At 50.9% G+C, this 22,017-nt stretch overlaps 1 protein-coding gene across 2 annotated transcripts in view; it reads left to right on the top strand.

The window, feature by feature from the left end:
* LOC149325209 (hydroxylysine kinase-like) overlaps positions 1 to 22,017 on the top strand; it is an 83,940-nt gene that overhangs the window by 36,933 nt on the left and 24,990 nt on the right. The window contains exons 3-4 of one of the 2 annotated variants that reach the window (XM_089563265.1): positions 4,120 to 4,213; positions 19,404 to 19,520. In XM_089563265.1, coding sequence (XP_089419391.1) covers positions 4,120 to 4,213; positions 19,404 to 19,520 — 211 coding nt within the window. Of the gene's footprint in view, positions 1 to 4,119; positions 4,214 to 13,081; positions 13,212 to 19,403; positions 19,521 to 22,017 lie in introns of those variants that run through there. The other variant, XM_089563266.1, reaches the window with a different exon arrangement.

A 22,017-nucleotide genomic window follows, 5' to 3' on the forward strand; every position in this document is an offset into this window, starting at 1 on the left:
GAGTTTAGTTAATTGCTTAATTAATCAATCAGCCTAATTAAGATAGAGGAGAATGAAGAGGTCAGAAGAAAGAGGAAAAGAAAGACGCGCGCCGCCTCGACAACAGTGTCCGCGGAATGAGACGCTGCTGAAAAAACAGATAAGTACGAAGCCGCGTTCGCTCCACCACCACGCACTTCCCCACTCAGTTCGACGTTGCTCGTTTCCTATACGTTGTGTCGAACAACCTAGACAGTTCCAACAATTAACAGGTGAATGACAGAACACGATGGATAGAAATACAATAATATAAATATGAAATCCTAATTAACCTTTCTAGTTAGACCGCATAAATCAATAAAACCGAGAACGAAATTGGTCGAGTTGGGGAATCGAACCAGGGTCTCCGGAATGCGATACGAGCACGCTAGCCACTCCGTAATGCCAGCTGAATGGTTTGGAATGAACAAAGGCGCGTCTAGCTAATACGGCGTCTTCGTTCACTCCCATCTTCCCCCTTTCCCTTACGGCGAGGTGCAGGTGTCCACCCAGATATGCGAGAGAGATACATTTCCTTTCCTCAAAAAATAAATTTACCGTCCAGCAAGGCGTACAGCCGAATTGGCGATGGCGTTCTGTGGACTCCCTGGCAGCGTTGCAAGACGCTGTCGCGTTCCACTCTTACAGGCCAAGCTTAACATGTTAACCACACATCAGTAACACACGCAGACAGCCAATGGACGCGTCATTCGCTGGCAGCACTTGAATCAAAATTCACAACCACATTCGTGACAGAATGCTGTACTAAGGCTTTCGCCTTGCACCACTTTAGTCGCCAAAGTGACTTGTGACGACCCCACATAATGCGCAGGTCCACACGGGACGGAGAGGCAAGAAGACACCGTATGGCTCAGTTTAAACAAAATGATGTAATCAATAATTATACATTGTACATCAGAGGCTGGGGTGTCCGAGCTTACGTGGCGACGCCGTCATGGGGGCGATGGAGGGGCTCCGGAGTTGCGCTCCGTCGGTGGCTGGCAGAAGCTGCGCGCCGTCGGGCTTCGGCGCTGAAGGACCCTTTTCGTGAACGATGTCGTCCCGAGCGTCCTTTTCGTCCTCACTGGCCAGCTATATCTGCTCCGCCGGCCACGCCCGATCTCCTGTCTTCCAGGCTGGATTGTTTCCTTCTTCCTCCTTTCCACGGCGGCGCCTGCGGCACCCCCGACCTCCCTCGTTGGGATGTCGTTTGTCTCCCGTCGGCAGCTTTCTTCTCTTGTCGGGTTGTCAGCCTCTCCTGTGTCCTTGTACGGCCAGGCAGCCTAATTGGGCTGGCTTTCCCTCCCGCCGGCGTCTTTGTACCATTGTACCCCTTCAGTGGCTTTGCCGCCGCTGGGGGCTCCGTCAACGCGGCGCCGTCGAACGCGGACCGTTTAAAGGGAGACAAGGGAGTAGGACGGAACGAGCTGCGTCCTTTGCCGGGGTGCCTCCGGGGTTCAGCACAGGGAAGATTCCGCCGAAGATATGGGCCCTGGTAGCTCACGCACGGAACGTCACAGACTCCTAATTTTTTGTCTCCCACAGCTGCGAAACCAATAGCGCGGGGACTTGGAAAGCAGAGGATAAAATTTGTAAATTGCTTTTTGAGGGAAGTAACTGCACAGTACCTGTCTCACACATCTCGGTGGACACCCGAACCAGAGGGAATGCGCATAACTGCCCTCTTGGAACAGTGGACACCTCAATTGTGCTTTAAGCTACGTGGTGGTAGTGACAGATGTGCGCTGCATGCTTGGGCATTGACAGCGTTGTGCCAGAAACGCTGTCATCTGCCAGGGTGGCAGAGTGGGTGGGCAGCTTAATGTAAATGTAAAGACAAGCGGGAATTTCTTAACACTTATGCCGTTCCTCTCGCTTGTAACGGCTCCCACAGTTGTTTGGGTTAGGGTTGCGGTTTGGGTTATTTGGGTTTAACGCCCCAAAGCAACTCAGGCTATGAGGGACGCCATAGTAGAAGGCTCCGGAAATTTTGACTGTCTGGGGTTCTTTAACGTGCACTGACATCGTACAGTACACGGGCCTCTAGAATTTCGCCTCCATCGGAATTCAACCGCCGCGGCCGGGACCGAACCCGCGTTTTTCGGGTCAGCAGCAGAGAGAGAGAGAGAGAAAATCTTTATTATGGCAAGTGTGTTTAGACCCCCCTTGGGTCCCTGGACCACTGCACGGTCCCACTCTACGTCGGAACGTTCATGTGGTGTTTGTTTATGACGTCGGCACCCGAGCACTGTAACCACTGAGCACCTCGGCGGAGTGACAACCTCGCGAAATACTTGCGCAGAGCTCGTCTTTGAGAACCAGGCATTGGTGCAGCAAGTCGAGCATATATCCATCGATTTCTCCGTCCACAAAGCTACCTTCATAATAATCAAGGACTGTTAGCGGAGTGTTTCTTGAAAAAAGTATGTGTGTGAAAAATAGCAAGTTGTCTGTAATTGTTCATACATGTCTTGCTCGAATTCTTTGCCTCAATCTATCGGAAAGCTGGAACAGCTGATGAGCTGCGCTCAAATTTCGCGTTAGGAAGTACCGTAATCGTGGGCAATTTTTTATTTAGTGGTTCAGTGGAACAACTGCATGGCTGCCGGGGCAGTGCTAGTTCCCTGCCGCACCGAGCGAGTCACGTGACCCTCCTCCCTCGCCCTTGCGCGCACTGCCAACCCTCGCACACTAACTAGGCACCGCGTCCCGTGGACTTAGGCTCCTCCCCCGAACAGCACGTCTCTGCCTCCGCTCCTCCGGCTTCATCCCCACACAGGGACGCCTTTTTCGCCAGCGACCCATTCAGTGCTATCGCAGTGATTATAGAAGTTCAACTTCAAGTGGCAATACCATTTTTTCTTTACAAAGAAATGGACATGAACTGCAAAGCAAGATGAATGAGTTAGACAAGGCAAAGAATAAAGGTGGCATTAAAAATTAACGTGCAGAAAATCAAAGTAATGTTCAACAGTCAAGCAAGGGAACAGCAGTTTGCAGTGGGTAGCAAGGTGCTGGAAATAGTAAGAGAATATGTCTGCTTAGGGCTAGTAGTGACCGCTGATCCGGATCATGAAATGGAAATAACAAGAAGAATAAGAATGGGATGGAGCGCATATGGCAGGTTCCTTCCGATCATGAGTGGTAGTTTACCAATATCCCTCAAGAGAAAAGTATACAACAGCTGTATCTTACCGGTACTCACCTATGGGGTAGAAACGTAAAGACTAACAAAGATTGTTCAGCTTAAGTTACGGACAACGCACCGAGCTATGGAAAGAAAAATTATAGGTGTAACATTAAGAGATCGGAAGCGGGCGGAATGGGTGAGGGAACAAACACGGGTCAATGACATCCTAGCTGAAATCAAGAGGAAGAAATGGGCTTGGGCAGGGCATGTGATGCGAAGGCAAGATAACAGCTGGTCCTTACGGGTAACGGAGTGGTTTCCAAGAGAAGGCAAACGTAGTGAGGGGCGGCAGAAAGTTAGGTGGGCGGATGAGATTAAGAAGTTTGCGGGAATACGGTGGCCGCAACTCGCGAAAGACAGGGTTAATTAGAGAGATATGGGAGAGGTCTTTGCCCTGCAGAGGGCGTAGTCATGCTGCTGCTGATGATGATGATGAGAAACAAATGTCTATGGCTGCGAGGCACAGTGTAGTGGAGAACTGTGCATTAGTTTCGGCTACGTTAGCGTACACCGAAATGTTAATACACAGGCTCCTTTCTATAAAAATTCATAGTTGTGTACAGTAGTTGGCATTCTACCGGTGAACTTGCATGGCGCCTTGTAGCACGCTTAACCCCGATTGAAGTCGTTATTCCTCATCGCCAGGTTCGGGTGCCCATTCTGAGTTAAGCAGTTACTGGGCCTGTTTTGTCCCTGATAAATCATTATTGTTATAGGTTCTGTACAGCTCCTTTAGACTCATGTCAGCTGGCTGCCTCAATAACTTTTTTTGTATAGGTTCTATTACATGGAGCCTTCACCGTTCACTGTGCGTAACAAAAAGTATTGCGAAGGGCTAGGACACGACTGCGATTTCAGGGAGCTATTCTTCAGCGAGAATGAATGAATTTTCCTTTTACTTTTTTGTTCAGCTACGCCGCGAGGACTCTGAGTGGGAGAAGTACCCGCATGGATTTGTCCTCAAACTCGTCAACTGGATCAAGAGCCAACAGACTGAGTTCATCGGTAAGGGGGCGTCTACACAACATGTCTCATCGTTGCACTCCTTCTGGACCGGCTAGCCGACTGGATAGGTAGTAAATTAATCAAATCAAATAAAATCAAATGTACTGAATGCGCATAAAGGGAAACATACATAAGGATATACACAACAGCGTCACAAAGTCTATGGACTGTACTGGGACACCAAGCAGGTAACAAAAATAAAAATACAATTAAAACTGCACGTTCACTAATTGTACAAGGATTGTTAGAAGAAGTACTTCGGAAAGAAGAGTAAGGAAAAATTGTGGTTCTGAAATTTTTTTTTACTACTTACTACTTGACTGAGAACGTCAGAGACCAAATGAGCAACAAGTTTTTAATCGTGGAAAGTAATACCATCAAAACCCGGACTCTTATGTTTGAGGTTTGAGATTGTTTAAGCCACTTCCTCGGTAATTACAGAGAAAAGTAAAAAAAATGATACGAACGATGAATCCTGGAGTGAGATACAGCAGCTAAGTGATTGGAAGTACGGCAAAAGGCTCCCTAAATGTATTAGGAGTAGAGAGTGGGTCATTATAAATGGTACCATAATATCTGATTGTGGAAGTACAAAGCTTACATGCAAGTATACCTTAAAAAGGTTCAAAAGGGTTGAAAATTGGGCGAGTTGGTACGAATTCATACTGCTGTGGCACCACAAGGACAGGGACAGAGACAGAGCACTTGTGCTGTTGTCACTCTGTCTCTGTCCCTGTCCCTGTGGTGCCACAGCAGTGTGTATCTTCAATAAACCATTTGGAAGTTTGCTCTTATTTTTAATGTCATTTGCGTGTTCAGTAAAAAATCGCATTCGTAACAACGTTTTTTGGTCTTTTTTATCCGCACTTTAATACATTCGAATATTTTTTATAGGGTGAGGCCAAAGCGGAATTAAACGCCTACCTTTTAGTATCTTTAAACAAGTTTTATTTTAACGTATGCATTCTAATAAGGAATTCGTTATGCAGGCATTTCAGGGGACTCTAAAACGTTTTTTTTATATTTTACACGAGCAGCACAGACTGATTTAGCATTATTAAATACAGAGCAGAATAATTTTACTTGTTCCTCGGGTTCGAAAGCGATAAAATGGCGGACCAGGTAATTGCGCTGATTCGCTCAATAAATTTTGGTTTTTTAAAAACACAAGTGATGCACCATGATACAGTACTAATCAACTAGAAATGGGTCTGAGTTCATTATAAGAAAGATTGGAAGCTGGCCAGTAAAGTTGCTATCAATGACACCAGAGGCAGTTGGCGGGGTGAGATTAGATAAAGAGTGGCCTAAAATTGTACATGTTTCAAATGAGGACAGAATAGCAGGAGACTTTATGAACGACTCAAAACCGCACTGGCTGAAACAAGCAGCATAAGGAGAGGGAGGGTTGGCATCAGTAAGTTAATATTAATGTCACCTACAGTTACATTGCCTTTATTTTCGGAATAAAATTTCATGAAGATGGTATCAAAGTTCATATATAATTCTGAGACAGTTGAAGAGGGAGACCATTAAACCCATCTAAGTATTAAGTACTGACGTGAACATGTGAGAAATCATCCACCAGTTCCAATACATACCAATTCGCAGTGTGCTACGTTGAAGAAAATATCTTATCGACGTACGGAAGACATCCCAGGTGAGATGAAGCTGGCAGCATTACCGTGATTATCGGATGAACGGCGACAATACCCGGCGTGATAAGAAGGAAACCCAGATAAATTACTATCACCTTCAGAAAGCCAAGTTTCAGATATGCAGGTGTAATGAAATGACTGATTAAGCATAACGATAAAATTCGTGGTACACTCGCAGTTCTTGCGCAAACATTGCGCATTCAAATGGATAAAATATCTACAGTTCAGATAAAGCAGTGATTTAAATTTTTCGGGGGATGTCAACGACATGACGAAATATTGTGCGCAAACGCACGGCTGATGGTAAAAATGCGCACGTTACGTCCATGAAAAAATGCACAGGTCTGATTCGGAGGAAGTGCGGTAAACTCTACTATCAGATGACTTGCTGGCCTTGATCTTAGCCGGTTTGTTAGATCCAGTAAAAAAAATAATCTGGCTTAACTGAAGGCGACCTCCCTGACCCCTGTTACCTGTCTTTATTGAATTAAATTAACTAAATCTGGCTTTGGGAAGTGCCTCTCCCCATCGACTGGAAGACCGCCCTGGTCACCTTCATTCTTGAAGCTGGCAAGGCCACCAACACGGACAACCTCCGCCCCATCTCTCTGGCTTCCTGCGTGGGCAAACTCCTGGAGACGATGGTACTCGACAGGTTGTCCGAGTTCATGGAATCCAAACACCTTTTCGCAGACACCATGTTCTGGTTTCGCCCACACAGATCTGCACAGGGTGTCCTGCTACAACTCGATCGGGCTGTCTTCGACCCCGTCGAATGCCCTCACAATGACAAGGTCGTACTCGCCTTGGATTTGAAGGCAGTATTCGACAACGTTACCCACGAGATCATTCTCACCCACCTCTCTCCAACTAACTGCGGCAGAAACGCCTCTCAATACATTCGGCAATTTTTGACCGAGAGGCAATCTTACATTCGAATCCAGGCTAAGGAACATGGCCCTTTTCAATTATCAACCAGGAGTACACCCCAGGGCGCGGAGCTCTCTCCCCTTTTATTCAATCTGGCTATGACGCACCTACCTGCACAGCTGGGTGCTGTCGCCGGTGTCCAGCATGCGCTGTACGCCTATGACATCACCCTGTGGGCCACACAGTGGACCGTTATGCTCACCGCTGCGGCCTCCAATGCTCCACCCAAATTTCTGAATTTGTGCATATACGCCCTCACCAAAGTGCACAGCCAAAATTTCATTGTCTCTTGAGACAGGTCCAATCCCTGAAAAAATCGAAGTCCAGGTACTGGGGCTCTTTATACATCGCGACAGACGGTCAGAAACAACATTTGCCGAACTCCGTCAGGTGGGGTACCAGGTGGGCCACTTGGTCCGCTGGGTTTCTAACAAGTGCGGTGGGTTACGATGTAAGGACGCCTTGCGGCTGGCGCATGCATTTGTAGCCAGTCGAATTCTATATTTGACTCCACACCTCCACCTGCGGAAGCAAAACGAGGATTCACTTGAAGTCATCCTCCGCAAAATTATTAAGCGGACTCTGGACTTCCCCGCGAACACCTCCAACAAGCGCCTCCTGGGGCTGGGCATTAGCACATTTCGGCAGCTCCCGGAAGCCCACTTGACTAGCCAATACACACGTCTCTCGAAGACATCGTCGGGTCGCCGCCACGTTGTGCGATTACACATCCAACACACCACTCTCATGGAAGAGTGCGTACGTATTCCATCCCAGTGGAGATGCGCCCTCCACGTGCGCACTCTTCCTGCGAACATGAACGTGAGGACCATAATGGTCGGCGCCTGGCGTGGGCGGAAGCCTTGGCCCGCCACTATGGATCGAAACCCGGTGTATTCTACGTGGATGCCTCCGGCCCCCAGCATGGGGGATGGTACACGGCCACAGTCGTCCACCAATCCAAAACAGTGAACGGCCTTACTTTCCGAGCCCGCGACATAACACACGCGGAGGAGGCCGCCTTTGCGTTGGCTGCATCTGATCCCACTTCAAAAACAATTATTTCCGACTCGCGAGGGGCATGTCGGAACGTCTAGCGGGGCTGGGTACCATACATACCCTACCGAATTCTCCAAAACAGCGCCTCCACCGAGGACCCCGCTCACCGGCGTATCGTTCACAAGGGCCTGCTCACATGGGCCTTGAGGGAAATGACGCAGCTGACGCCGCCGCCCGCGTGCTCGCTCACCGGACATTCCCCTCCGACCCCGGCGATCAGGAACTCGAAATCACTACAACTTACTCCTTCAAAGACATTGTTCTACTTTATCAATCTGGCCACGGTCTTTATCCCCGCCCGTGTAAAGGTCTCTCAAAGGCGGAGGAGCGGCTTCTGCTTCATCATCATCATCAGCGGCAGCAGCCTGACTACACCCACTGCAGGGCAAAGGCCTCTCCCATGTCTCTCCAATTAACCCTGTCCTTTGTCAGTTGCCGCCAGTGTATCCCCGCCACTGTATCTGCTTCGCCAGTATGCTAATACTTTGCTGTGCCAGGCAGCTCTCAAACACTTACACCCTTCTTTGTCGGGCAGCTGTCCGCACTGTGCGGAGAAGTTTTCGGACATCTACCACATGGTGTGGGCCTGCCCCTCCAACCCTGTTATCCCCCCTCACCACAACCCAACCCGGGAGGACTGCGAGGCGACCCTGCTCGGCTGCTCTGACCTACAGACCCAACGGGCCTTGGTCGCGCGAGCTCGGGCGGCGGCCACCGCCACTGGGGTCCCGAACTAGGGACCTGCACCTAGTACCTGTAAGGGTTGGCCCCCTCTGGGCCAGCTCGTGCATAACCTTTTTAAGTGTATCTGTATATAAATTTTTTCCACCACCACCTTGTGGAAAAATTTATTTTTTTGTTGGTCCCGAGAGCAAGAACGAGCAATAGTGTCATCTGTTGCTTTGGATGCAACGCGGTGAACCGTGAAAGCAGAAATCTGAACCCACAGCCGAGCGAAAATGCTAGTTTATAGTTGCTATACTGTGAGTGTGACTTCGCATGGTAATATTTTCTTTGGATGAGTAAATAACATTAAATGCGCGTTTGGCAACGCACAGATCGGCTTGCGTGCAGGGTCAACGTCTTGAGACCATATCGCAAATCACAGCAGGTGATGAGAGGAGGCGAGCGGGACCTGGTTTGTCCCCTTCGTTTTCTTTCCTTCGTGAAATGATTTTGTAGCGTGAGCTACATTGCCCACAGTCCCGCCGTTTCGCGTGGTATCTTGCACGGCCATACTGCGCATGCGCGAGGAGCAAGTGACGTCACTACGCACAGCTGGCGTGCCTCGCCGCGCGCGCTCGCCCCTTTCCTTAAAGGGTCCCTGAAAGGGGTGTCTGAGGTTGGCAAACAAATACTTGCATTATGTAGAGCATAGGCCACTTAACGTTCATGCCGCGTACAATACATCAAAGGCGAGTAGATAATTTACAATACATTTTCAAAAACTACCTCTCCCGAGCCTCGCGGCGACCAGCGGCGGTGAACTTCCGCCCGAATCCGTACTCATTACGTCAGTTTGTACTCTTTACGTCACAAGTGCTGGGCTATGATTGGTTCGCGGTGCCAACGTGAAATCACGCATTTAACAAACTAGAAGCTCTAGATACTTCACACTCTTACTCTTTTTGGAAACATTTCGCATTTCAGCAAGCAGAGTTGTCGTTTATATGCATGTTTACGCAGTTATTGTGTGTTCGGTGTCAGAAATTAGTACTGCACTTCCGGTTTACAATGTTTTCGTCTGCTCGTGCCGCTTGTGTCACTCCGCCGGCGCCGCCGTCGAACCGAATCGAGAATCGAGGTGCGATTTGGAGTCACCGCACTACTGATTTCTGTCGCGACCTCCGTCGCATGCGCAATCAAAATGGACCGGCCGTGCTGTGTCGTTGGTTGCAAAGCCAGGGTTCGGCAAGATGTTGCCCTTCGGCACTGTCTGCCGAAAGATGGAAGTGAGCGAGCCGTCGTCGTCGTCAGGATTCAGCGCTCGATTTCTGAACAGCGTGTCCTTAAAAGCTTGGCCGACGCGCTGCACCGATCGTCGCTTGCGAACTGCCGCCCCACTACAAGCAGGGAGACACGGAGCGGTGAGCATCGCAGCGCCGCCCTACCCAAGCTCCGCTCACAACCGGTGTCGCACTTCGCCACCGTGCAGCAATGCCTGAGCGCTGCTTGGGATGGTGTACAAATATCACAAGGCAAGATCGCCTTGTTATCCGAAATACTTCTCGAGCAGCGACAAAGCACGCCTGCTTATGTTGCGAGCTTTCGGCAACGGCACCGCTCGCGGGCGCTCAGGGCGACGAGCTCTGCTGCTGCCTGGCTGCCGTGGTCGTCGCTAGGCCTATTGCCTCTTTGGCATCGAAGCTGCAGCGGCCGGCGCTTCGGAAGACGCCTGAGCTATAATACAAGGCTTACTCTACACATCGCTTTGCGGTCAACAGCATCATCTCACAATAAAATAATAGTATGGTCACTTTCCGCGACTCCTTCTGCAGCGAAGCGAGCGGGCGCCAGGCGAGCCGGACCCCACGTTGGGCCAGCGGCAGCTGCGAGACGGTTGTGGCAAGAAATTTGCTCGTATCACAGTCGTTACCTTTACCAGCAGCTCAGTATTGGTCAGCGATCCTCAAAAATTACACATTTTTCACATTTCTTATCCCAGGGTTTATTATTTACGTCAAGAACACACTTTAGCTCGTTTTTATGTCGCCGGCAGACGGGATCCAGGCTGGCCGGCCGGCCGGCATGCTCGGCGTACATCACGTTCGCACAAGAAAATGCAAAACAGCCATGATACCAGCGAGGATGCTTCCTAGATTCGAGCAACGAAAATATGTCTGTGCAAAAGTGGATCTTTCGGCAACGACACCGCCTGCGGCAACGCCGCGCGACGAACTGCTCGCTGGTCCCAGGCTGCCCTAGTCGTCGCTAGGCCTATCTGGTTTCGCATTGAAACCGCAGCTGACGGCGCTTCGGAAGTTGCCTGCGCTATAATAAAAGGCCTACTATTCACATCGCTTTACTGCGAACTCGTCCCATAATAAAAGATATGTTCGATTTCCACGATGCCTTCAGCAACGGAGCTAGCAGACGGTAGGCGAACCGCACCAAGTAGCAGCAGCACCAAATCGGCTGTTGGATGAAATTTGCTTGTATCGCAGTCATCACTTTTACCAGCAACTCGGTATTGGCCAACGATCGTCAGAAATTATGCATTTTTGACATGCATCTATCCAAGGGCTTGCTATGGACGAGAACAAACAATACTAGCGCGTTTTTCAGTCGCCGGTGGCCGGCATCAAGGCTGGCAGGCCGGTCCGGCGTGGCTCGGCCCCGAGCGCCCTGAGCAGCGCGCTGTACGGCATCATGACGCTGCCGCTCTCCGCACTCGTATTGGCTCCCGCTTCCCGTCGTTGCGTTTTCCGCGCGCGGCTTGTCGTAGACATCCAGCAGGTTGGACGCAGGCGACGAGCTGCGATCGGTTGTTACGACGTCGTTCACAACGGCGCGCCGCAGCAAATCGCACACACTTTTCGCACATGTGTCCCCGCCTTAAGGCTGAAATCCCATTTCGGCACTCATCCGCAAAAGTCGTTCCTTCAGCTCGGGGTCTCCGCACTCGTATTGGCTCCCGCTTCCCGTCGTTGCGTTTTCCGCGCGCGGCTTGTCGTAGACATCCAGCAGGTTGGACGCAGGCGACGAGCTGCGATCGGTTGTTACGACGTCGTTCACAACGGCGCGCCGCAGCAAATCGCACACACTTTTCGCACATGTGTCCCCGCCTTAAGGCTGAAATCCCATTTCGGCACTCATCCGCAAAAGTCGTTCCTTCAGCTCGGGGTCTATAGTACGAGAGCGCGGCTTCGGCCACGAGGAGTATCTGTTCTCGCTTCGGCGAGCGCGGCTTCGGCCGCTTCTTTTTGAGCAGCGTCCGCTCCGGCGGACGCAGTTGTTGCTGCGACGCGCGTCTTTTCTTTCCTTTTTTTTCTTTCCACTGATCTTTTAACTCTCCTCTATCTGCACGTGGCAGCGGTGGTGGCTTGGCTAGAGCCAGTAGCAGGCCCGTGCAATTTCCTCTTCATCCTTCTCTCAGTCACAACAACAACAACAACTATAGTACGAGAGAAGCCGCAGCGACGGTTGCGAGACACAGGTGAGCATAGCAGACAGCGGGAAAGTGAGCGAGCAAGCGAAAGAGCGCGTCAACCGGAAGTAAACAACCGATCTCGTCGATGACGTATTTGTGGGCGGAGCATGGTCCCGGCCTGTAATCTTTATTTTTTTTATGGTTCGCTCCGGTGTACGAGTTGAGAAGGAAAAGGCTGGTGGTCATTTTTAATATCCATTATCTCTGGTTCCGCACAAGGTAGATCAAAAATGTTTGCGGTAGGATGATGGATCGTTCAATGTCTATCAATACTTCGACTTCTCTTTGCCTACATGGACACCGTTTCAGGGACCCTTTAAAGTGATCGGAGCGTAAAACGTTGACAACGCCAATGCCAATGAACCCAACGAACGCCGACAGCGTATGGCTTCAGTGCCGCGTTTCTGGCACAACCTTGTCAATGCCTGCAACCCACATCTCTCATCACCCCACGTACCTATAAGCGCGATTCAGGCGTCCACTGACCCAGAGAGCCATTGTGTGCACTTCCTTTCCTTCATATGATCGGAGTGTAAAACGTTGTCAACGCCAACGCCAATCAACCCAACGAACGCCGATGGCCTATGGATTCATCGCCGCGTTCTGGCCCAACATTGTCAATGCCAACGCATGCAGCTCACACCTGTCACGGCCGCTGCTCATTCTGTGGGGAGGTGGCCGACACCTTCCACATGGTTTGGGCATGCAGGAAAAATCCTTCTCTCCCCCCAATCACCCCTTCCCCTACCCGAGAGGACTGGGAGGCGGCCCTGCTCAGCTGCCAAGAGCTATCGGCCCAACAGGCCCTGGTTCGGCGGACTTGTGTAGCGGTCTCGACCAACGGGATCCCGGAATGAGGGACTCCGACTAGTATTGTAAGGGGTGAGACCCATTAGGGGCCTCTCCCCGAGCACCTCTCTGTACATTACAAAATAAATGCTTTTCTCCTCCTCCTCCTCCGCCACTTAGCTTAAAGCAAGGTTGAGGTGCCCACTGTTCCAAGAGGGCAGTTATGCCCCTTCCCTCTGGTTCAGGTGTCCACCGAGATGTGAGACGCGCCTCAGCAGTCGGGAAGAGCGGACGTGTCTGACGTCGGCTCCGCCGAATTTTATGATCCTTTCCCGAAGCGTTTGCCGAAGCGCTGCGAACACCATCTGGCTACACTTCCAGAACAACGAGGAGACCACCCACCCTTGTTCAGGTGGGACCGTTTTCTCAAATCCTTCCAGAATTTGAAGACTAAGCGGATCGCGCGAGTTGCTAACTCTACCAGTCAGGCCACGACTCAGCTACCCGCCGCGGCTCCGCGGGCAAACTCTGCCGCAAACCATGACGACCCCGATGGGATACGACCCGGAGGGTATGCAGATCGTCACCATGCCACAGGCGAAAACCCAAGTTTTCGACAAGGTTACGGAGGCGATTATCCAACGCAAGATAGAAGAGTGGGAACGCGCATCAGCCCGTAACAACCACTCGGCACGGCAGAAAGGTCGAACTCCAGATGGACGCGTCACCGCGGCAGGGGTACGCCGCTGCAGTAGACGCCCCGAACGCAAGCCAAGCGTTGGAAGCCTCCTCCGCAGCCGCGTCTGGACAAGCAAGATGCAGTGATCATAATCAAACCTAAAGGAACGCTGGATCTCAGCAAATTCAGGGGAAGCAACGCGGTCCGAAACGCCTTGCACATTGCAGCTGGCGTCGACAAGGGCTCAGCCGAGCTCAGCGTTGGCCCATATGGGAACAGAACATCATCGTCGTCGAAGTGCGAGACGCCCAAATAATCAGAAAGATCCTGGCAATTCAAGAAATTCAGCTTGGGGACAAGGCAAACGCAGTGTACTCCTACCTCCGCCCCTCCGACGACACTTGCAAAGGAGTAATACAAGTGGACCCGAGGGTTTCCGACGAAGACATCACGAAAGCGCTTCGCTCCCCGGACGCACCAGTGGTGAGCGTGGGGAAATTAGGTTCCTCCAACGTGGCGGCCATCACGTTTGAAGGTAGAAAGGTTCCGTTTCACGTCTTCTACTACGGTGAAGCGGTTCCTGTGCGCCTATACAAGAAAACAACGCCAGCCTGCGCACTGTGCGGGAAACTTCGACACCGGGCGGATGTTCGCCCTTGCCCTTCGAAGTCAAGATGTCCGCAGTGCGGTCAGCAAGATGTTCCAGAATCCCACGACTGCCAACCCAAGTGCACGGTCTGCGAAGGTCCACATCCCATGGGGTCGAATCAGTGCAAGTACAAGTACCGAACATCACAAACAACCAAGCCCAAGACAGGACAAGTCAACCACCGGTCAAGATCCAGGCTTCGCAACCGGTCCGGCAGCAGAGGTCCATCGAGCAGCGGGAACAGACTGACCCATCAGGCCCAATCCTCCAGCAACAACTCAGCACCACCCGGCTGACGCGCTTCAAGCAATGGACCTGGGACTACCGATAAAGTGTCGCACAACAACGGCAGTCGTCCAGCCGAGAAGACAACAGGACCCCATGACAAGGAGCAGCGCAACGGCATCAAGGTGAGCTGGGCAGATGTAGCTGCCTCCTCCCCCGAAGCGTTGGCTTACAAACGACTTAAAGCAGAGATTGAACAACTAAAATCAGAAAATAGCACATTGAAACAGCAGTTAGGCATCGCAGTCAATCCAAACAACACATTACTTCCACCGATGCAACATGCATGTCCGATGGAAGAAGATAAGGCAGAGCTAACACCTCCGTCTCCCCACCAGTTAGATAATAGCACCCCCGAGAGGCAAGCAACTACACCAGACGCACCACACCAGGCGCCAACTCCGCAGGCACCACCACCGCAGGCACTAAAGCCGCAATATACAGAGCACCCCCAAACCCAGGAACGCATCACTCGCTTGGAAAAAACAATTCAAGACCTCATTGAAAATAAATTACAAGTTATGATCGAGACGGCAATCAAACGCATGTTCGAATCAGTTATTAAACCCATGATGGAAAACCTCGAACCAGTTCTAATAAGGATGCAAGCGCAAGAGATTAGAATTGACCGCAAACTTCAGGAATTATCAGATGTTTCTCACAACAAGGGCACAAAGCTACAGGGTAAAATGGGAACTCGTCGCCTGCTAAGCACTGAGATAGATCTACAACCTAAGTGCGCCCCACATGATGAGACCCACGATTCTAGCGTTCAGCATGGCTCCACAACGCAGACATAAACTTACCATCCTACAGTGGAACTGCAGGGGACTAAAATGGGAGAGAGAAACATTACAGCAATACATAGACTCTCATCCCGATACGCCGCAAATAATAGCCCTGCAAGAAGTGAATATGGAGGCTAAGATCAGAGGATACCCAACACATCAAACAAATCCCTCGACATGCATCTTGGTCCACAAATCATGCACGGCAATCACTGTAGACCTTAATCTAGACAGTGACATTGAATATACCTTCATAAAAATGCTGCCACAGCACAGAAACAGCAAGGGCACCTATATACTCAATATATATAGTCGCCCCAAACAGCACCGCGTAGCCTTCGACGTGATCTTTCTTAAAGCCCTAAGAGAAGCCCAAAAAGCTCCACTAGCTATAGTTGGCGACTTTAATGCTTCTAGCCCCCTATGTGGATACCCCAGGGAAGACACGAAAGGCAGAAAACTAGCATCCGCCATCGCTGACATGGCCCTGACCCTACTCGCGGACCCGCAGCACCCGACGCGAGTCGGAACCAGCGTAACGCGGGATACTTCCCCCGACCTCACGCTCGCCCGCAATGCCCGAAACTATGAGTGGCTCAATACAGGAGAGACCCTAGGCAGCGATCACTACGTGCTGCAGACTATCTTCGAAAGCAACAAGCACAGCAAACCACGAGGGCAAGCCAGAATTACAGACTGGGAGACATTCAGAAAGGACACCAAACTAACCACATCCGAACAAATAACCAGCTACGAAGATTGGGCGGCTTCCATTCTCGACCTTAAAGAAAAGCTCACAAAGTCTCTTGCCACCACGGAGGACCACCCAGCTGTTGACAACCACCTCCTACACCTTTGCGAAGCAAGACGTAGTCTTATAAAACGGTGGAAAAAACAAAGACACAATCGGAAACTAAGACTTCGAATAGCCAAGCTTACTATTCAAGCAGACCAATACGCATGGGACCTCGCTCGCACCAATTGGCTAACGAAGTGCGAATCCCTCAAAGGCCGCCTGGACACCAAGGCTACATGGAACCTTCTGCGATGCCTAATTGACCCTCCGAAAGCGAAGAGTGAACAACACAGATATTTGCATCGAGCCCTTCACAGCTTTCAAGGCACGGATCATGAACTCGTGGATGAACTCACGCGTCGCTATATCTGCACCGCGCGAGACCCACAACCCTACAATAAGGAGTACCGTGGGGAACCGAACGAAGACCTAGACAGGTTTCACTTCAGAGGAAATCATTGCAGCACTAGCAGATATGCGCTGAGGCACAGCTCCGGGACAAGACAAAATTACTGTCGGACTTCTGGCCAACCTCGGCACGGAGGCTCTGCAACAACTCACGGATTACATAAACGAATGTTGGCGTACCGGCACCATTCCACAAGCATGGAAAACAGTCAATGTACACTTTATTCCCAAACCCGGCAAGAAATTCAGCATCGAAAACCTGCGCCCCATATCCCTCACGTCGTGCGCAGGCAAACTCATGGAAAAGGCAGTCCACACGCGTCTCTGCAATTACCTTGAGGACAATGAGCTACTGCCAAACACGATGTTTGGATTCCGGGCACACTTGTCCACCCATGATGTGCTTCTGCAAATCAAACGCGAAGTTATTGATCCCGCACGCACAAACAGTAACCTAGCGCTTCTAACACTTGACCGCGGTCAGAACCGTCAACATCAGCACAGGCACAAAACACACAACGCAAATGAAGATGGGCACGAGAGGCACTCCGCAAGGGGCAGTACTATCCCCACTTCTCTTCAACATTGCACGCCTAAATCTCCCACCTGTTCTCAATCAGGTACAGGGCATACGCCACGCCCTGTACGCTGATGATATAACCATCTGGACAACCACGGGAAGTAAGGGAATGATTGAAGAACAACTGCAAACCGCGGCGACAACAGTTCAAAATTATGCCCGGGCGTGTTGACTAACGTGCTCACCCGAAAAATCCGAACTCATAGTCTTCCTTCAACGCAAGAATCAAGACACCATCAATATCCGCGTAGACAACTCACCCACCAAGGAAGTTCAGACCCTGAAGATACTGGGTCTGTACATAAATAACAACGGCAACAACCTTCTTGCCCTCCAGAAACTACGGCTCGTGAGAGAGCAAGTCGCCAGGATGATCGCCAGGATAACGACGCGCAAATCAGGGATGCGACAAGACGAAACCCTGCGACTGGTGCAGGCTTTCGTTGTAAGCCGCGTCGTCTACGTAGCGCCCTACCTCCGCCTTAAGAAGCGTGACATCAAAAACCTCGACATCATAATCAGAACTGCCTACAAGAACGCCCTGGGACTCCCTCTTGCGACATCGACGGACCGGCTCTTGCGACTGGGTGTGCACAACACGATCGATGAGCTGATAGAGGCACATCTTACGGCGCTGGTGGTACCCCTCTCCACAACTCGAACTGGCCGACAAGTCCTGAGTGATTTAAACATCAATTGCCCCCGACAGCTAGACACCAAAACCGACATCCCAGCCTCATGGAGAGGACAACTCAAGGCAGCTCCACTACCCAGGAATATGCACCCTGATTTGCACCAGTCAAGACGACAAGCACGAGCCGAAGCCATGAAAAGACACTACGGCGGGCGCGAGGGCGTGTTCTATGTCGATGCTGCGGTCCCGAGCAGGGAATGACGGCCGTCGCGGTAGTGCACCAAAATACAACAGTCGACGGACTAGTACTGGCTAGCCAGGACATACTGGCTGCGGAAGAAGTGGCGATTGCTCTAGCTGCAACACACACTAGCTCAATATACATTCTCACAGATTCACAGACAGCGGTATCGCAATTACCTCAGGGGCAGGGTCGCACCACTAGCAGCTAAAATCCTGCAAGATAGCTACATCCGGGGCTACCAACCCACACACAAACACTTAATATGGGTACCAGGTCACCAGGGCATCCCACGGAACGAGACCGCAGATGCCTCAGCCCGAGCATTTCTCCCCCGGGCACCCAGTGCGGATGCCGTGGAACCTCCTACCCAACTACTAACTTACAATGACATACTTCAGCACTTAAGATTATCCCGTCGGGTCTACCATCCGCCGGCTAAGACACTAGATAAAGGGGAGGAACAACACCTCCGAAAGCTACAGACCAACACTTACAACAACCCACGAAGACTACATGCCATTGACCCGGAGTCATTTGACTCACAATGCAAATTCTGCGGGGAGAAGGCGGACCTGCACCATATGGTATGGGCCTGGCAACGAAATCAGGCGATCACTGTTAATAACCAGCCAACGCAGGAGGGGTGGGAGGCAGCTCTGTCCAGCTCGGACGAAGAGTCAAAAGCAACTCATCGAAAGCGCCCGGACAGCAGCCTACGCCAATGGGGTTCCGGACTGAGAGCTCCAACCACCGCTACAACCTCTTAAACCATTTCATTAAAATATTTTCACCACCACCATCACCACCCAGATGTGGACGCCTCGCCCTCACCTCACGCTACGTATACCCTGGCATAGCAGAGCAAAGCCACTGCCATATTTTTTTGTACTGTGGTGGCATGCTTTTGGATATTTACCAACTAATGGCAACGGCAGAATGGAAGGAGGCGAAAGCAGACAGAAAGCCACAGACAACACACTTAGAAGGTTGTCGCTACTTTAGTGCTTTTAACGACGTCATGGTATTAGCCCCGCCGCGGTGGCGCAGTGGTTACGGCGCTCGGCTGCTGACCCGAAAGGCGCGGGTTCGATCCCGGCCGCGGCGGCAGAATTTCGATGAAGGCGAAATTCTAGAGGCTCGTGTACTGTGCGATGTCAGTGCACGTTAATGAACCCCAGGTGGTAGAGATTTCCGGAGCCCTTCAGTACGGCGTCCCTCATAGCCTGAGTCGCTTTGGGACGTTAAACCCAAATAAAACAAACAAACAGCGCATTGGGTTCACTATTGGTGAGTTTTTCTACGATTTCTCATAAACGATGCGTATTCCAAATAAGCGCAATGGTAATGATTTTAATGAGGTTACGTCACCGAAGGCCTAAAGATAGAAACCGACCGAGGAGCCAAGTGCACTTTATGGACAGTTCTTAAATGCGTTCTGGAGCAGACGGGTGCTGCTCGAACGAATCGAACTCACTTTTTTTTGCCCGTCTCCGGGCATGGCTAGCGTCGGCGTGACCGCTTGTGTATGGTTCTCTCTTCAGAGTCGACGTCGCGCCTGCTGGTTGAGCTCAGCAAGGAGATCCTGTGCCAGCGGCCCCTGCCGACCGCAAAGGGCCGCTTCTTCGCCACCGAACGTTTCCCCATCGGCGCGGCGGACAGTGAGTGACTCTCGCGTCTCCTCAGAGCCTCTTTCCAGCGCTTGCGCTGCATTCACACAACGAACTGAACCTTCCTTAGAGTGGAACGCGACAGAGTCTTGCAATTCTGCCAGGGAGTCCACAGAACGCCATCGCTCGTTCGGCTCTACGCCTTGCTCGGGCTGTAAATTGGGCTTTGAGGAAAGGAAATGTATCTGTCTCGCATATATCGGCGGACACCTGAACCTCGCGGTAACGGAAAGGGCGGAAGATGGGAGTGAATGAAGGCACCGTATTCACTAGACGCGCCTTTGTTAATTCCAAACCATCGAGCTCGCATGCCGGAGTGGTTAGCGTGCTCGTCTCGCACTCCAGAGACCCTGGTTCGATTCCCCCACTCGACCAATTTCCTACTCGGTTTTATTTGTTTATCTGGTCTGACCATAAAGGTTAATCAAGCGATTAACTAAGCTCAGTCCCACTTACTTGGAGCATCACTATACGATCCCTTTAATTGGTTACATGGTTACTAGGCAAAGTACAATTGGCCTCATTTGAAATTCGCGCACTGTGGCATCACGTACATTTCGACCAATTGAAACAACTTCATCGTAGCTACGGCGGCCACCCGAGGTCTCGCTTTCGCTGTCGGAGTGTTTCTTTCGCTACAAAAGCTATTTTTATGAATTGCGTAAGGTTGTAGGTGAAACACCCTACAAACACTTTTCTGGCTGGTATAGACACGCAGTAGGAACGGCATACCGCAGTACCAAAGCGATGGAACGCCCCACCGTACGTTGCAATGTGGTGCCAGCGGAGCCATTCTCACTGTGACACTTTCCTACGGAGCGCCATTCGTTCGCGTGCCGTGCGCTCTTTTGTCCAGCACCGCACCGTTGTCCCGAAGGCAGCAGCGTCAGAATCGTACGCCTGGAACTGTGGCTGGTATGGCCAAAAAAAAACAAGCGCGCACACGTAGACGACGAGAACGTACAGCGAGAATAAAGGAAACGAAGCACTTTAAATTAGCGCCCTTGAAAGGCGAGCAGCCGCACGCAAAAATGTCTTCCCAGTCCTCCCGGGTTGGGTTGGGAATGGGGGGAATAGCCGGGTTGGAGGGGCATGCCCACGCCATGTGATAGGTGTCAGAAGACACCGCACTACAGTGCGGGCAGTTGCCGCTAAAGGAGGGGTCGAAATGTTTTAGGGCTCCCGGGCACAGCAATGTATTGGTGAAGAGGCGGAGAAGGAGCCGCTCATCCGCCTTCTTCAGGCCTTTACATGGGCGAGGGTAAAGGCGATGACTGTCTTGATAATAGGTTGTAATATCTTTGAAGGTATAGATCGAATTAGGATCGGGTTCCTGATTACATAAGAGCCAAGAGGCGCTATCCGCTGTTGAACGGAAACGTGAACATGACCTTTTTTTTTTTTTACAGAAGCGTTGTAATTTCGAACAGACTCTAGTACACAACCGAAACATTTTTAAAGCCAGTAGCTACACTGGTGTCTTAAATGACAAAAAGGCCGCAAATTTGTAGCCACTTATTTTTGTCGTCCTCATCGACAATTCTGGCGCTTCAGCTCCACTCCCCAGTTGATGCCACTTCGCTGGCATTTGGTTCTGGGCCGTTATCGACATCCGCCTTCGCGACCTATGTCACTTGACCTCAGCCAGGAGTTATCGCCTGCGCATGCGCAAATATGCCAGCTTTTTGTCTTAGAGGGTGATGGACGCCATGCAGACACAGCTTTTCCCAAGTCAAGATATCCGTTCAGTTTCTGCGATTTCCCGTGTGACAGGCCTTTAGCTTTCTTAAAGGGCCTCAGAAAGGGGCTCGCAGTAAAGTTGCGGTATGTCTATGACGTTAAAAGAGGCTGCTTCACAAATATCCTCCACCAAGGGTATTTTTAATGCGTTTGTTAGAAGCTGAGTTACATACAGTGAAATTCGAAATTCGAACGGAAATTCGTACGGAAGTCAACCTTCACGGGCGGATTCCCGTCCGCTGTCCCCTTTTTTGCACTACTGTGATTGTTTCTTAGTATGAACCAGGACGCCCAGTTTGCAGCAGTGAGCCCTCCTTCTCTCGCTTCTCCTTCACTCTCTTTAGTTCCCTTCCCATGCGTAGGGTAGGGTTGCCTGGTTACCCTCGCTCAACTCTGTTTTCGTCTGTCTCTCTCTTTCTAACCGAAAGGCATTCCTTGGCTCTTTTCACTATTCGGTTGATATCCGTACGTGCCATGATCTTCTTGGCTCTAGCTCGAAAGTTTTCCATTTTTAGAAAAGTTTTTGTAGGCAGCACTTATTTTCGCACTGGGGTGCCCAATGATCTGGATAGCAATTGTAATCCAAGCTGACCTGGATAACAAAGAACAGCCATGTCTTTGTAAGCGTCCACGATGTGCAAGTTGAGCCTCGCTATCACGAAGCCGAAAGGGCCACGAGATTTATTCGTTATAGCCGCTTCTTCGTTATAGCGGTACGCGGCCTTCGTTGCAACTGGAACATGCCAAC

The sequence above is a fragment of the Amblyomma mixtum genome, chromosome 10 (genome assembly GCF_055824585.1).
Source record: "Amblyomma mixtum isolate Tamu chromosome 10, ASM5582458v1, whole genome shotgun sequence".
Classification (NCBI taxonomy): Eukaryota; Metazoa; Arthropoda; class Arachnida; order Ixodida; family Ixodidae; genus Amblyomma; species Amblyomma mixtum.